This window comes from Tachypleus tridentatus, chromosome 10 (assembly GCF_004210375.1).
Source record: "Tachypleus tridentatus isolate NWPU-2018 chromosome 10, ASM421037v1, whole genome shotgun sequence".
NCBI lineage: Eukaryota > Metazoa > Arthropoda > Merostomata > Xiphosura > Limulidae > Tachypleus > Tachypleus tridentatus.
Window position 1 is genome coordinate 77745602 of NC_134834.1, and position 13923 is coordinate 77759524.

Genomic DNA, 13923 nt, shown 5'->3' on the forward strand with positions numbered 1-13923 from the left:
TGTTGTTTACTGTGCACTGGCTTTTTTTTCGATAATTTTAATGAGTTTCACTGTGTGGTTCAAAATAAAATTTAACACAGGAGAATAGTTTTATTTAAATTATTTTTTTATGTGTGCGTGTACCGAAAACATGGTAAGGTGGCCCTTCGAAAGAACAAACTCATTCTGTAGGCGTGCATATCTCTGGGTCCCCCGCTAGTACAGGGATAAATATACGGATTTACAACGCTAAAATCAGGGGCTCGATTTTCCTCGGTGGACTTAGTAGATAGCCCGATGTGGCTTTGCTATTAGAAAACATACACACACGCTTATCTTTGGTTGTCTTGTGTTTAACTTAACTATTGAAATTAAATAATAACATATTTTCACATGGACAACTTTTGGAGCTAGTCTGCAAGTAACAAATATTTTAACCACGTATCCCAGTAATTTTATTTTCAAGATAATATCACAAGACTATACTAAGCACTACAACTTAATGATAGTGCATACATATATGTATACGTAATGGTAGATGTTTTTCAGTTTTTAAATGCGTTTAATCGTAGAATCAAGTGCACGGTTATGAAATCACTTCAAAGGATAATTAGAACGCATGTATATGACTATTAATGGAAGAAAAACTTAGTAGAGAAAAATATATGTGTAAAAACGGCTGGTATGGGTAGAGAAAGCACTATGTAGAGGAGCGAACAACGTTTCGACCTTCTTCAATCATCGTTAGGTTCACAAAGATAGAAAGAGGTAACTTACCAATAGCTGACCACATGTTTGAAGGCGGTTGTGTAATTGAGTGATTTTGGAATCTAGAGGGCGTGCTTAGATGTTTGATTATATTTATTATATAGGTATAAAGGTGTTCCTTTGTATTGGTTTATTTTGGGCTTGAGTTATTGCATAAGTAAGGCTTCTTTAATTTTGCGTTTGTTTATGTTTGTTTCTTTATTTAGTATTTTGGTGTTTACTATGGTTATGTTCTGTTTATTTGAGTTGCAGTGTTCGAAAACGTGTGAAGGTAACTTTTTATGTACTTTGAATCTGGTTTCCTTTTTTCTACTTGTTTCTCCAATATAGAATTCGTGGCAGTTATCACATTGTATTTTATAAATAATGTTTGTGTGGTGTTTGTCAGTGTAGTTTTTACATAGTACAGACCTTAGTTTTATACCTGGTTTTTGAATAAATTTGGTATTAACTGGAATATCATATTTTGTTACTAGTTTTTGCCAAATGTTGGTTATTTTTCTGCTTATGTCGGGAATATATGGTATGCAGCAGTATATGGTTTCGTGATTTAAATCGTGGGGTATATTTACTTTTGTTAGTTGATTTTGCTTTTTGTCTAGGTGTATGCATATAATGTTTTCTACGGTTTCTGGAGAAAACTTATTGATGTTGTTGAAGTATTGTTTTATTTTGTCTAATTCATCGTTAATTTTATCTGGTGAGCATAGTTTTATGGCTGTGTTTATTTGGTTCCTTAGTATGTTGAGTTTTTGTTTTGTTTCATGTGCTGAGTGAGTCTCAATAGTCCAGTATGGGTGATTTTTCAATGGATTTCTGTTTTAAATTGTGTATCGGTTCTTGTAATTTTGAGGTTAAGAAATGACGTTTGATTGCTTTCTTCCTGTTCACATGTTGGGATGTATAGAATTAATGTGATTGAAAAAAATTAAATGTGTGTTCTGTAGATGTGAATCCCGCAATCGTGTCCTCTACATATCTGTACCAGTATAGTGGTGGATGTAATGCTGTGTTAATTACTTGTGTTTCAACATGTCATAAAAATATTGGCTAGAACTGGTGATACTGGATTGCTTATGCTTAGGCCATTTATTTGTATATAGTTGTGGTTGTTGAACATGAAGTTTGTCTTCATCGTGGTGAATTCTATAAGGGTTGCTAATTGGTTACTGGGAATGTCAATTGATGAGTTAGGGTCTCGGATAGAGAGTTCTAAGGCTATCTTGCAAGCTTCAGTGGTTGGGACTTCTTTAAAGAGGGATATGACATCGAAACTGGCCATTAAGGCTTTATGATTAAGTTGATTAAGATTAGACTTGAAATTAAAAATATTTGATGAATGAGCTGGCTGAGGTTACATATTTGAAGAATGCCCATACTGTGTATTTACCAAAATTGTGATTAAACGATTCGTATATGGACATTACTGGTCGTAGTGGACAATCTGGTTTATTAGGTTTGGGTATGCCGTATATTTGTAGTGTGCGTGTGTCGGTTTTACGTAGGTAGGAATAAAGTGTTTTTTTCAAATTGTGTTGGCTTTTATCATTTTTAGTAGTATTTAGTTTAGTTGCGTTTCATGTGCTTTTGTTGGATTTGTGTGAATTGGTTTAAATTTGTTCGTGTCTGATAGAATGTTCTTCATTTTTCGGATGTATTCATTCGTGTTCATTACGACTATAGCATTTCCTTTATCTGCTTTTAGAATTTTAATGTTTTTGTCTTGATTTATGTTTTTAATGGAATTAATGTCTCTTTTTTATAAGGTTGTTTTTTAGTTTTCTGTTTTGTGAAATCATGTTGATGGTTTTGTGAGAAACTTCTTTGAAAAAATCGTTTAAGATGTTTTAGGTGTTTCTGGAAAATACAAATGTTTAATTTTTTCTGGAAAGTTTGGCTGTTGGATTGTAATAGAATTGTCGAAGTTGTCTTCTTTCTGTTGGTTGTTATCGGTTATTTACTTGTTATTTTTGTTTTCTGTGGAAAGTATCACTGGCTAGGTCTTCTAAACATATTTTTATTTCTAAGGTTGGAATGTACCTAGGTGCTATTGCAAAGTTGAGTTATTTGCTAAGTAGATGTATCTCGTCTGTGTTTAATTGTCGGTCGGATATGTTAATTATGAGGTTAGTCAATGGTTTGTCATGTTGGTGTCTTTTCTGTTGTTTGTATCTTAGTTTTTCTAGTTTTTTTTGTTGTGGCAGATCTTTTTGTCTCTGTCATTCCTAGTGTTGATTTGGTTTATGTTTCGTTGTATAAGTCCGTAAATCTCTGGTTTAATGCAGCATGCCAGTTGATGGTCTACGTTCATTTTTTGTTTTTGTAAGTCATGTAGTTATTTGTATTTCGTGTTCAACATGGCTTTAAGTAGTTTTTCTGTAAATTTTGGATAATGTTTGTGTATTTATTAAACTTTTTTGAAAGTTTTACCTTAACAAAGTTAGGGGTTAGTTGTTCCTTTCTACATTGCTGAATGAAATAGATGTCATTTTTTCTATTGATAATTCTTTGGTTTAAGTTTCTTAGTTTCTTTACGATCGTATAAGCGTGTACTGTTAATAGTGGTGCAATGCATGTTAGTTCAGACATAATGGTTACACAGATAAGTACAAATACGTAAAGAAAACACAAAGACTTACACTTCTCGTACATTCGCCCTTTTTTACATATATATTTTTCTCTGCAAGTGGGTTTTCTCGTCTTTACGGTTTAGCAGAGAAAAACTAAAATCTATCATTTCCGCTTTATATGCTGTTGTTACTTAACACTGGTTTGTTTTGTTACAAATTCGCAGTTTGAATTTTAAAATTGTAAGTAACCCTTTGAACGATATATTAGTAGGTATCGTTATTAGACTTGACCCCTCATACGCAGGTGTATGTATTGTTTGCAGACAAGGCAAAGTGGGATCGTTTGAACTGGTCGTACCAGTTGAGTCACTTGCTTACGGTGCTTCCCACGTTCACTTGTCTTATCGTTTAAGTGAGTGATGTCATCATTCAGTTCCCTGGGGTTCTCACGAGCAATTGCTTGGGTAAAAACAGGATACGGTGCGTACAGAAAGCATTGTTTCCCAGAAGAACGATTTGAACTTCTCTTGTGTTACATTATATATCTGCATAACCAGTGTTGCTTCTTTGGTGATTTTCGGTGCAAAGCAATTAGGTTCTCTGCGCCAAACAACCACTAAAAACGGAAAAGGAAACGTCTATATAATGTAAAAATAAATCGTGTTAAAAACTAAACAATGTATAAAAGACTCAAATAGAATTCAAAAGGCCAATGATTCGTAAAAGTTAAAAACACAAACCGAGCCTTGAATAAGGGAAGGTAGTCTATATTATGGGATAACCACGGCTGTGATAACATCAGAGCAGTCAGACTTAGTTACGGTGACAGCGAGCTCTTTCTCGCGAATACCGACGTGGCCCTGTATCCAGAAGAACTGGATAGAAATGGAAGATAGAGTGAAATGTACCAGTCGGTTTTGAATATCGTGAAGCGAATCCAAGGCCGGTAGAGAATTCGGTGAGACGATATAAATAGTACAATTCGTGTACTGCATAGCTTCTTCGTATCTAGGACAAGAGAAGTGGCACACAACTCGGCCGTGAATACGGAAACTGTAGAGGGGATCTTGTGAGCAACCACCGAAACACAATAAACCACAGCAGTGCCTACAGAGTCACTTGACTTCAAACGATAATTATAAATGGAAGACACAACCGCAGTTGGAATATTGTGGTAAGGATCAAACTACTCCAAAGAAAGCTACAAACAGGGGAGGTGAAGAAGGGTTTTAGGTGTCAAACTCTGGACTGGGAATGTGTGGAAAGTCTTCGTGAAGAACCAAAACCGCAGATGGTGAATGGTCTTCAGTATCTCTGGCAGAACCAGACACCCATTGTTCAGTTGGTACTGAATGTGGGCACAATAAGAGTGAAAGAGAACACACAGAGGATGTTCATTGCTCTTGGACGCTTGATGCGTAAGTGCTTAACGTGTGGGATAAAGGTCAGCTTATGGTAATAAACAATAAGCCCCAAAAACATTGCCTCGAGGACCACAGGAAGAACAACATCACTAGGGATCAGAGTGAATACTACATTGGCGGCAAAAGTGCATGCTAACGGTTTTAGAGATAAAAATGTAAAACCGTGTGTTCTGGTCCACTTCAATAAACGATTGAGGGCAGTCTGTAGCTGCCGCTCAATAAATCTCGTGTTCGATGGCTGACACAATATGTGGAAGTTGTCATCATTGTCTGTTTGTAACAGTGGGAGGAGGTTATGCAGTGATGGCATTAATCTTCACACTGAAAAGTTTGAGACTCAAGACACAGACCTGAGGGACTCCCAAGTTCCTGTAGGAAAGAAGGGGAAAATGTTGAACCCACATAACCTTGGAATCCTCAGTCCATTAAAAAATGTTTGTTAAGAATGGGCAAATAGCCACGCAACTAATGTGAGTGGAAGTCTCGCAAAATGCCATACCTCCATGTAGTATCTTAAGTCTTCTCAAGGTAAAAAACATACAGAAACAAGGTGTTGTTACTTGAGAAAGGCTTATCTGATTGGCATTTCAAGTTAAATTAGGTGGTCCACGGTGAAATGCTGTTGTTAGAACCCCACAGGGTTGGCGAAAGAAAGTTGTTTGATTCGAGGAACCAAACATAATGAGCAGTAACCATCCTCTCTAGGATCTTGCAGAAACAGCTCTTCAAGGCAATTAAACGGTAGTTTGAAGGAATATTGGGATCCTTCCCAAACCCAAACTTAGAAAAAGGGAGCACAATAGCATGGTGCCAAGCATCAGGAAAGACATTCTTCTGCTAAATCCTGTTAAAAACAACCAAAAGAATAGTAAGAGAGGCAGAAGAGATATGGCGCTGCATCTCGAAATGAATTTCATCAGCTCTGGCTGATGAAGCGCAAGCTTGAGTTCTACCAGTGTAAAGAGACAAGTATAGTCATAGAGACGATCAGCCAGAGAGGAAAGTTCGCTTTGCCCGAGTCTTAATGGACAAGAAGTTGGGAGATGAAACAAAAGTGCTAGATGAACAAGGAAAGCTTTCACTGAGAGTATCGGCAATGTTCTGGGCATCTGCAACTTCCTGGCCATCTGAGAACAAGTTCTAAAGGGGAGGGAAGTATACTGTCCAATAACATCCCGAACCTTGTTCCACGTGATTTTGTAACTGGTGGTAGAAGAGATGCTGGTTGTAGATTTAATCCAAGATTACGTCTGGCTTCGACGTCTTACCTGCCGACAGTGTGCACAGGCCCGCTGGAAAGTGACATGGTTTAAAAGTGTGGGATATCTATAAAAAGTATTTCAGGCCTGTTTTTGAGTTTTCCGTACCATATGACAGACAGGATCACACTATGGACAAGGATACTGTGGTAAAAGTTTCGAGGTTTTAGGAATACACTAAGCAGATTTCTGGATGATAGTCAGTCACTGCTGCCACGCAGTTATTTATCGCTGGCTTACAGACGACGGCAGGATCAAGTTTCTAGAGGCCAGGAAAAAGGTACAGTCGGTCTGGTCCAGCTACCATCGAGGCACGTGATTCGGATGGCACTGATCACAGTTGGTCTCTCTCAAAATTATAGGAAAATTATCACTTCCCTGTGGGCCACTGTCAACCCTTCAAGAAAAGTAAAGGGGAGCAGAAAGATATATAAATAGCAGTAAAAGACTAGGTGCATGAAAATATATATAAGAACCAGTATTGTAGAGAGAAAGTTTGTGATCTGAATGTATACATCAATATCAGGGCTACCTCAAAGGGGCTATGTCCATTAAAGTCCCCCAGGATTAAAAAGAGAGATGGCAACTGTTCAATGAGAGTACCAAAGTCTGATTGATCATAAGTCTCTCCAGTAGACAGGTAGAGAGAACAAACAGTGATAGTATGAACAAAAAAAAGATGAATCTTCACGGCCTGCAAGGGTGTATTGAATAGCACAGATAAGGTGGGCACTTCCTGGTCAACCAGTAGATTCACTCATCCATGCACTCGCCCATCATACAACCTGTCATTCCGGTATAAAGTAAGCTGCTTAAAGGTGACTGTATCAATAGGTTTCAGGAATATTTATTGTAAGAAAAGACACACATGATGATAAGAATCAATGTCATCCAGATTAAAATGGAAACTTCGACCGATCCTTTGAATCAAAGTAGCCATTTTCATTTAGAGGGAGAAGAACTTGGCGGAGAGCCCTTCTGTTTACAACTACGCCATATTTTTTTATCAGAAGAAGGTCAACAGACTTCCATGGATCTTGCCCTGGATCGATTTGGCAGATCTTTGTCAGTATACATAGATTCCAGCGACTGATGACGTGAACAAATAATCGTGAAGAAGATGGACCCGAGCAGACACCAGAAGCCTGCGCGAAAGGAAGTAGACCCGAGCAGTCGCTGGTAAAAATGGTGGAGACAGGAACAATAGTAGATGCTGACTTATCAATTCGAGTATCTATTGATGTCAAAAGACTTCACATAATAAGAAAAAAAAATCAGACGGAGATAGAAGAAATCATAGCCAATGTAAAGGTTCTTAAATATCGCATCATAGAACATGTGAATACATAAAAACAGAACAAGCGGACGAACTTTGTTTGTAAATCAGTTTTGAAAAATTAAATTAGGCAGAGTGTGTTGTTGAATGACTAAAGTAAGTGTTTCATTTACTGAGAAATGTGCGTGGTTTTGCTATAAGAAATAAGTATTATTCCTGAGTAAGTAAATGCCCCTCACGAGATCATCGTGCTTTACAATAACATTTGTAATACCAAAAATAAACAAACTTATAACAATAAAGTAATCATTTGAACTTAACAGGACACTGAGCTCCAAAACAATACAAACCGTTACTGACATAATTAGTTTATTTTTACAATAAACAAATAAAAATATTCAGCAACTTTTATAATTGAATAATCCTCGCATTCCTGTTCAATATACGTATTATTGTTAAATCTTTTTTGTTAGTTTGAAAAACGTTGAGTGTCCAAATAAAGAAATAAAGAAATTTGGTGTCATCAAGTCTTTTATTTTTATTATTATTATTAGAATTTTTCTAGTTCTGTAAATAACATTAGCAACTGGTAGCAAGTGACCGTGCTTTGTCTGAGGTGAGGTCCCGGCATGGCCAGGTGAATAGGGCGCTCGACTTGTAATCTGAGGGTCGCTGGTTAGAATACCCGTCACGCCAAATAAGCTCGCTCTTTCAGCCGTGGAAGCACTGTTGTGTGACAGTCAATCCCACTATTCGTTGGTAAAAGAGTAGCGCAAGAGTTGGCGGTGGGTGATGATGACTAGCTACCTTCCCTCTAGTCTTACGCTGCTAAATTAGGGATGGCTAGCGCAGATAGTCCCCGTGTAGCTTTGCGCGAAACAAAAAACAACAACAAATTGTTTCAGGTGTAGACGACACAACATAGGACTAGTTAGTATGTTCTCGCTTGAGATGCTATACATAGACTGTTTGGAACAGAAATGTTTGATATTCTGACTTAGGACTGTATGTGTTTTATTACAGAGGTTTCCTATATTAGTTAGGACGATAGCTTTCTGTTGATATGAGTCAGCCCTTTTACCTTGAAGTAAATATCACTGTAAGTTGTCGAATTAGTTACAGTGACGTGTTTTTATCTTTATTCTCGCACTTGACAGGTACCCTGTTCTTCAACAAACACTCCATGATACAATTGTTTTTCTGAATAGGTGTTATCTGAAAAGCCAGTAATAGTAAGAAAATAGGACCAGTCAAATGTAACATAACATTGGTTAGGATATATTTTTCCTGTGATAGTTAGCACCATACGTTGTCGAATATCCTAGGTCAAGCTGAGATAAAATACGTTTTAGTTGTATTACTTATGCAAAACATCTATTTCTGCTGTGTTAACGAAAACCAAGTCCAAGGTCATGTGACTTCATTGTTGATCTACTTTTGTTGATCCACTTTTTGTGACGTTCTATTATTGGTTGCTTTCACCAAGGCCTACTTTCGAATTTCATTAACCTAAATCTAACTGCTTGGTTTATGCAATGTGTAATAACGTGTTAAACTAATAGGATTTGTCACCTAGGTGGCTTTGGGTAAGAAAGGTGCGCAATGTTTGTTTATAATTAATTTGTTGGTTTACCAAAATTCGATTAAACAACTACAATGTAATGTTTTATTGAAAACTGTTCAAAAGTAAAATGCATGCGACTATTGTATAGAAACAATAAGGATATTTAGTTGAAGCAGCTGTGGCAAGTTTTCATTTATTGCTTGTCTTAATAAAATCCTGACCAAGTTCTGTGTATTCTTTATTACGACAACTTGTGTTATGTAATGGGGATAATAACTGTCGGGTTTTTCCTTTTATTTTAAAGCGTACTACTTCAGTTTATTTTTGAAATTTATCGAAGAAAGATATTTTTGTTTTAAGAATTTATCGAAGAATATTTTTTTCTTTATCATACCATATATATTTGTAGTTAAGCGATCAAATATATAATTTTAACTTTTGTTTCAACTTGTGCATAGTGGCCCCATCTATTGGCAAATTGTAAAATTGTAGTAATTGGACTAAAGTACACAATTTTTTTAAATCAGTATACACTGCTATGATCATTCTGAAAATCTTGTTCCTCAGTTAAATTCCTCCCTCGCTTCCAGTAGCACAGCGACATGTCTGCAGACTTACGTTAGCAACCAGGTCTCGATATCTGTGGTAGACAGAGCGCACCTTTTGAGTCGCTTTGTGCTCAAACACAGTTCAGTCGTTTATATATGAACGGTTGCTCAGGAAGTCGTGAAACCAAAATTTGGGTGTTTTTTTAATGTACCCTTTTTTGTAAATCTGAACAGAGCTATAAAATACTTCAAAATTAATAAGCAATTGAAAGGTGACACTTTATTTCTCGGCCACCCCCTACACGTACTACATTAACTAATTATTGGCATTGGTTGGAATGTGCGATCAAATAATTTGTTTATATTGCTATAACCTCTGAAACTAATACTGTTGAGATACAGAAGAATACAAACTGTTTTATTCTATTTACAATTTTGATGCAATCACAGTAATATGCATCAGTCTGTAATAGTATTTGAATAAACTTGTATAACATTCCGTAAACCTAACGCGTTCTGTTTATATTACGCAGGAATAAGTGGCGCTTTACATAAGTCTTTTCAAAGACTTACCGCTGAATTTATAATGCCAAAATAAGGGGTTCGAATCGGTGGACACAGCAGATAACTCTATGTGGCTTTACTATAATAAAACACACACACACGTATAGCATATGCATTAAAGCCACACTTGACTATTATGTTATTTGTTATTACAATTTTCTTTGCCTATAATGTTTCTATGACAACTTACGGAATATTGAAATGTTAATTTAAAGAAAGAAAACGTTATGTATATTAAACTTTGCCGCGACAACATTTGTTGCACATTTCCGTTATTCAATCGGTGTTAAATCTCGGGGTGTACAAATTGCACTCATATTTCACCAGTTTCTACAGCCTGACCAGAAAATCCACGTGCACGAGGGCTGTTCAATAAATACGCGGACTGACGTCATAAAACAAAATGTACTTTATTTAGAAGTTACAGGTCTGGGACACCTTCAAAGTACTCTCCTCCCCAACGCACACACTTATCCCAACGGTGTTTCCACTTGTTGAAACAGTCCTGGTACGCTTCTTTTGTAATGTCCTCCAGCTCCTTCGTCGCATTTGCCTTAATCTCGGGAATCATCTCAAATCTTCTTCCTTTCAAGGGTCTTTTGCGTTTGGGGAACAAGAAAAAATCGCAAGGAGCAAGGTCAGTTGAGTAGAGGGGTGGGGAAGAATAGTGATCGAGTGTTGGCCAAAAACTCACGAGTTCTGAGGCACAAATTTCGCAGCAACGCGGTGCATCTTCAATTTTTCGGTCAAAATCTCGTAACAAGATCCAACTGATATCCCACACTCTTCAGCAAGCTCCCTGACAGTCAGACGTCGATTTGTCCGCACCAGGGTGTTGATTTTGTCGACGTGTGGGTCGTCAGTTGACGTGAAAGGACGTCCAGGACGCTCATCATCTTCAATGGACTGTCGACCATCCTTAAAACGTTCATGCCACTTGAAACATGCCGTACGCTTCATAGCAACATCACCGTAAGCCGTGTTAAGCATAGCAAAAGTTTCAGTCGCAGATTTTTCAAGTTTAACACAAAATTTCACAGCAAGTCGTTGCTCCTTCAGGTCATTCATTCTGAAATCCGCCAAACGAAAAAATCGCACTTCACTTAAAACCGCGTAGCTAATACACAAATGAAGATATCTGCAATCGGGAAATGGCGTCGTAATCAGCTGATCTGTGCGAACCTAGCGACACCAAGCGGATTCCCCTGGAACCAACTGGAGCCGCGCAATTCAAACAGTCCGCGTATTTTTTGAACAGACCTCGTATACATGTGGGAGTAACCACACTTATCAGAGAATGTATTTTACTGTTAACATACCACAATTTCATGTACTGCTATCAAAAGCTTAATCCTTTAAAATTAATGAGATTATGAAAGTATTTTGTTATTACTGTGTATTAAATATTATACCTCTTTCTTGAGTTAACGAACAGTTTAGGGTTTTAGGAATATTTACAGGTGATACGGACATTTGTATTTAGGAACGCTTCGCATCTTAGGTACTCTTATACCATATTCCAGTTCGAAATGAGTTTATTTTAATTTGGGGTCTAGAGTAAATTTCTGAAACGTGACTTATTACAGTTATCTGGACTTTAGCCAGACCTTACTAGTTTGGTTTGTTTTGACTTTCGCACAAAGCTACTCGAGAGCTATCTGGCTAGCCGTCCCTAATTTAGCAGTGTAAGACTAGAGGGAAGGCAAATAGTCATAACCATCCACCGCCAACTCTTGGGCTACTTTTTTGCCAGTCAATAGTGTGATTGACCGTCATATTATAACGCCCCCACGGCTGAAAGGGCGAGCATGTTTGGTGCGACGGGGATTCGAACCCGCAACCTTCGGATTACGGATCCTACTAGTCTCTTAATGGTAATCAATTTTCATTTTAATGACTGTCATCGGTTATTTAATATGTACGTACGGTCCTGTATTTATTTTTATTTTGTAATCAGCAGATGCTTCAATGGATAAAGAAAACGTTCTTCCAGTCGATGAATCTCCTGGTTTTGATGATGAATGCTCCTCGGTAGCTAATGGAGGCCAGTCGGTACAGTCTCGTTTTGATGAGTCCGTAGACAGTGGGTACGAGGCATCACCGGCCGGTAACAGTTGTCAAGAAATATTCAGTTTCAATATGGATGTTTTAACAGAGACATCGCATGATGATGTGCGTTTATGTTGTTCTTTTGTGAACGGTCAGTGGTCAGAAATGGAAGAAACTAACTCCCATAAACTCAGACCTCGTGGACAAAGTGATCAAACTTGCGCCTGTACTTATGGGAAAAAACGGAATTGTTTTTCTTCGTGCTTTTGTGGCTGTCATTCAATGACTGTAGAAGAAACAAAGGACCAAGAGCCTTCCAATGATGCAAGACCTGTTGTTCCTTCATTCATGCGTTTTCGTACCTCTAGAAGAGATCTTGAAACCAGTGATGTTTTGTGGTCATCTGAAGTAATAACACTACCCGATAACTACCCTTTTGACCGTATTCCACGCTTCCGTCTCTTTTCCTTTTTTGGCCAGCCCGTTTCAGACATTCGCACAACTCTTCAGTCCGATCGACTTCAAACTAATTCCGTCCAAGACCAGCGTTTCTGTACTGTTGGTACTGGATCGGTTTCATCCGCCGGGAATTACACTGTTTCGGTGGCAACGCAGACAACGTTCGAGACTACACCTAATGATGGTTACTTATTTGATTCTGCTGGATCATCAGATGGTAGGCAAAATTTTTCTTATCACTGAGTAACGTACTAGATTCTGGTTTAGATCCAATTTAAATCTGTTGTTTATCGTTGTAAATTCAACCGAATTATCGACTGTTTCTTTGGGAACATGTTGCCCGTCAGATATAGATGTGTTGTTAAAACTTCGTTCAAGTTTGTGTAAAGAGGACTGTGTATATATCAGGGCAGTAGACACTTCTAACACTCCACTTGATTTATATTTAAACATTTTGAATACTTTAACTTTCTGGGAAAATTTAACATGGGTATTTTTTAACAACTTCGATAGTGAAGCGTCTTTACAAACAGTACTTTCAAATACAATATAGTGATATGGCAAAATATAATAGTTGATGTATGTACGACAAGTTGTATAAAAAAATTGTAATATTTTCCCTCGCCATCTCTCTGTTCTTTCTTTTTCTTAGACGCAAGAGATATCTGGAAAATTATCCCAATCCCCTGGTGTATATATTAAAAATAAATAAATGACATTTATTAATGGGCTTAAGATTTCAGTGTTTTATGTAAAATAAACACTCATTCCACAGACAAAATTGTCTATCTAAATAACTGTAAATTCATTTTTCGATCTTGTAAGGTTTTGTAAAGTTACGAATTGAAAGAAACATTCATTTAAGGGTTAGTGTACAGCTTTTTTGATGCTTCAGTGTTACTGTGTTTAGTAGTTAATTAAGTAAAGCAATGCACTATGAATATATGAAAGAAAGATCCTTAAACTCTGTGTTAATATACGAATTTCTAAGAACTTATGAATGAAAGTAAAAAATAGTATAATAATGTCAGTCGCTATATCTGCTCCATCCAGTGCTTATGAAGCTTTTCGTTCAATATCAGATCTCACCAGGATGTAACCAACGTAATAGAGACGCAGTTAAAATACTATTTAAAGTATTGTACAAGGCCTGAAATTTAATTTTTGGCTTTGTCCTATTTTCAAAGACCAGTGGAAGGTAAATCACAGGTGAAACATCAAAATATTATTAATCTTTATATTTAGTACAACAGAAACTCAGTGGAAGTATGTGAGCTCACCAGACAGTTAATATTGTGCGTGTTCTCTTTTTGCTTTAATAACTTCCGTCACTTTTTCAAGTATTGTTACATGTTTAATCAGACACACGCCCCCATACCATCACGCTATCTACCACAATACTATATTGTAGATGTTATGCATTGAAGTATTTGTGTTTTTTTAATTTCACACAAAGCTACTCG

General features: G+C 37.1%; 1 protein-coding gene across 2 annotated transcripts in view; it reads left to right on the forward strand.

Annotated features, from left to right (window-relative positions):
- Window positions 1-13923, forward strand: part of LOC143229641 (uncharacterized) — a 39682-nt gene that overhangs the window by 2581 nt on the left and 23178 nt on the right. The window contains exon 2 of one of the 2 annotated variants that reach the window (XM_076462249.1): window positions 11910-12677. In XM_076462249.1, coding sequence (XP_076318364.1) covers window positions 11921-12677 — 757 coding nt within the window. In that variant the 5' untranslated portion in view covers window positions 11910-11920. The remainder of the gene's footprint in view (window positions 1-11909; window positions 12678-13923) is intronic. The other variant, XM_076462248.1, reaches the window with a different exon arrangement.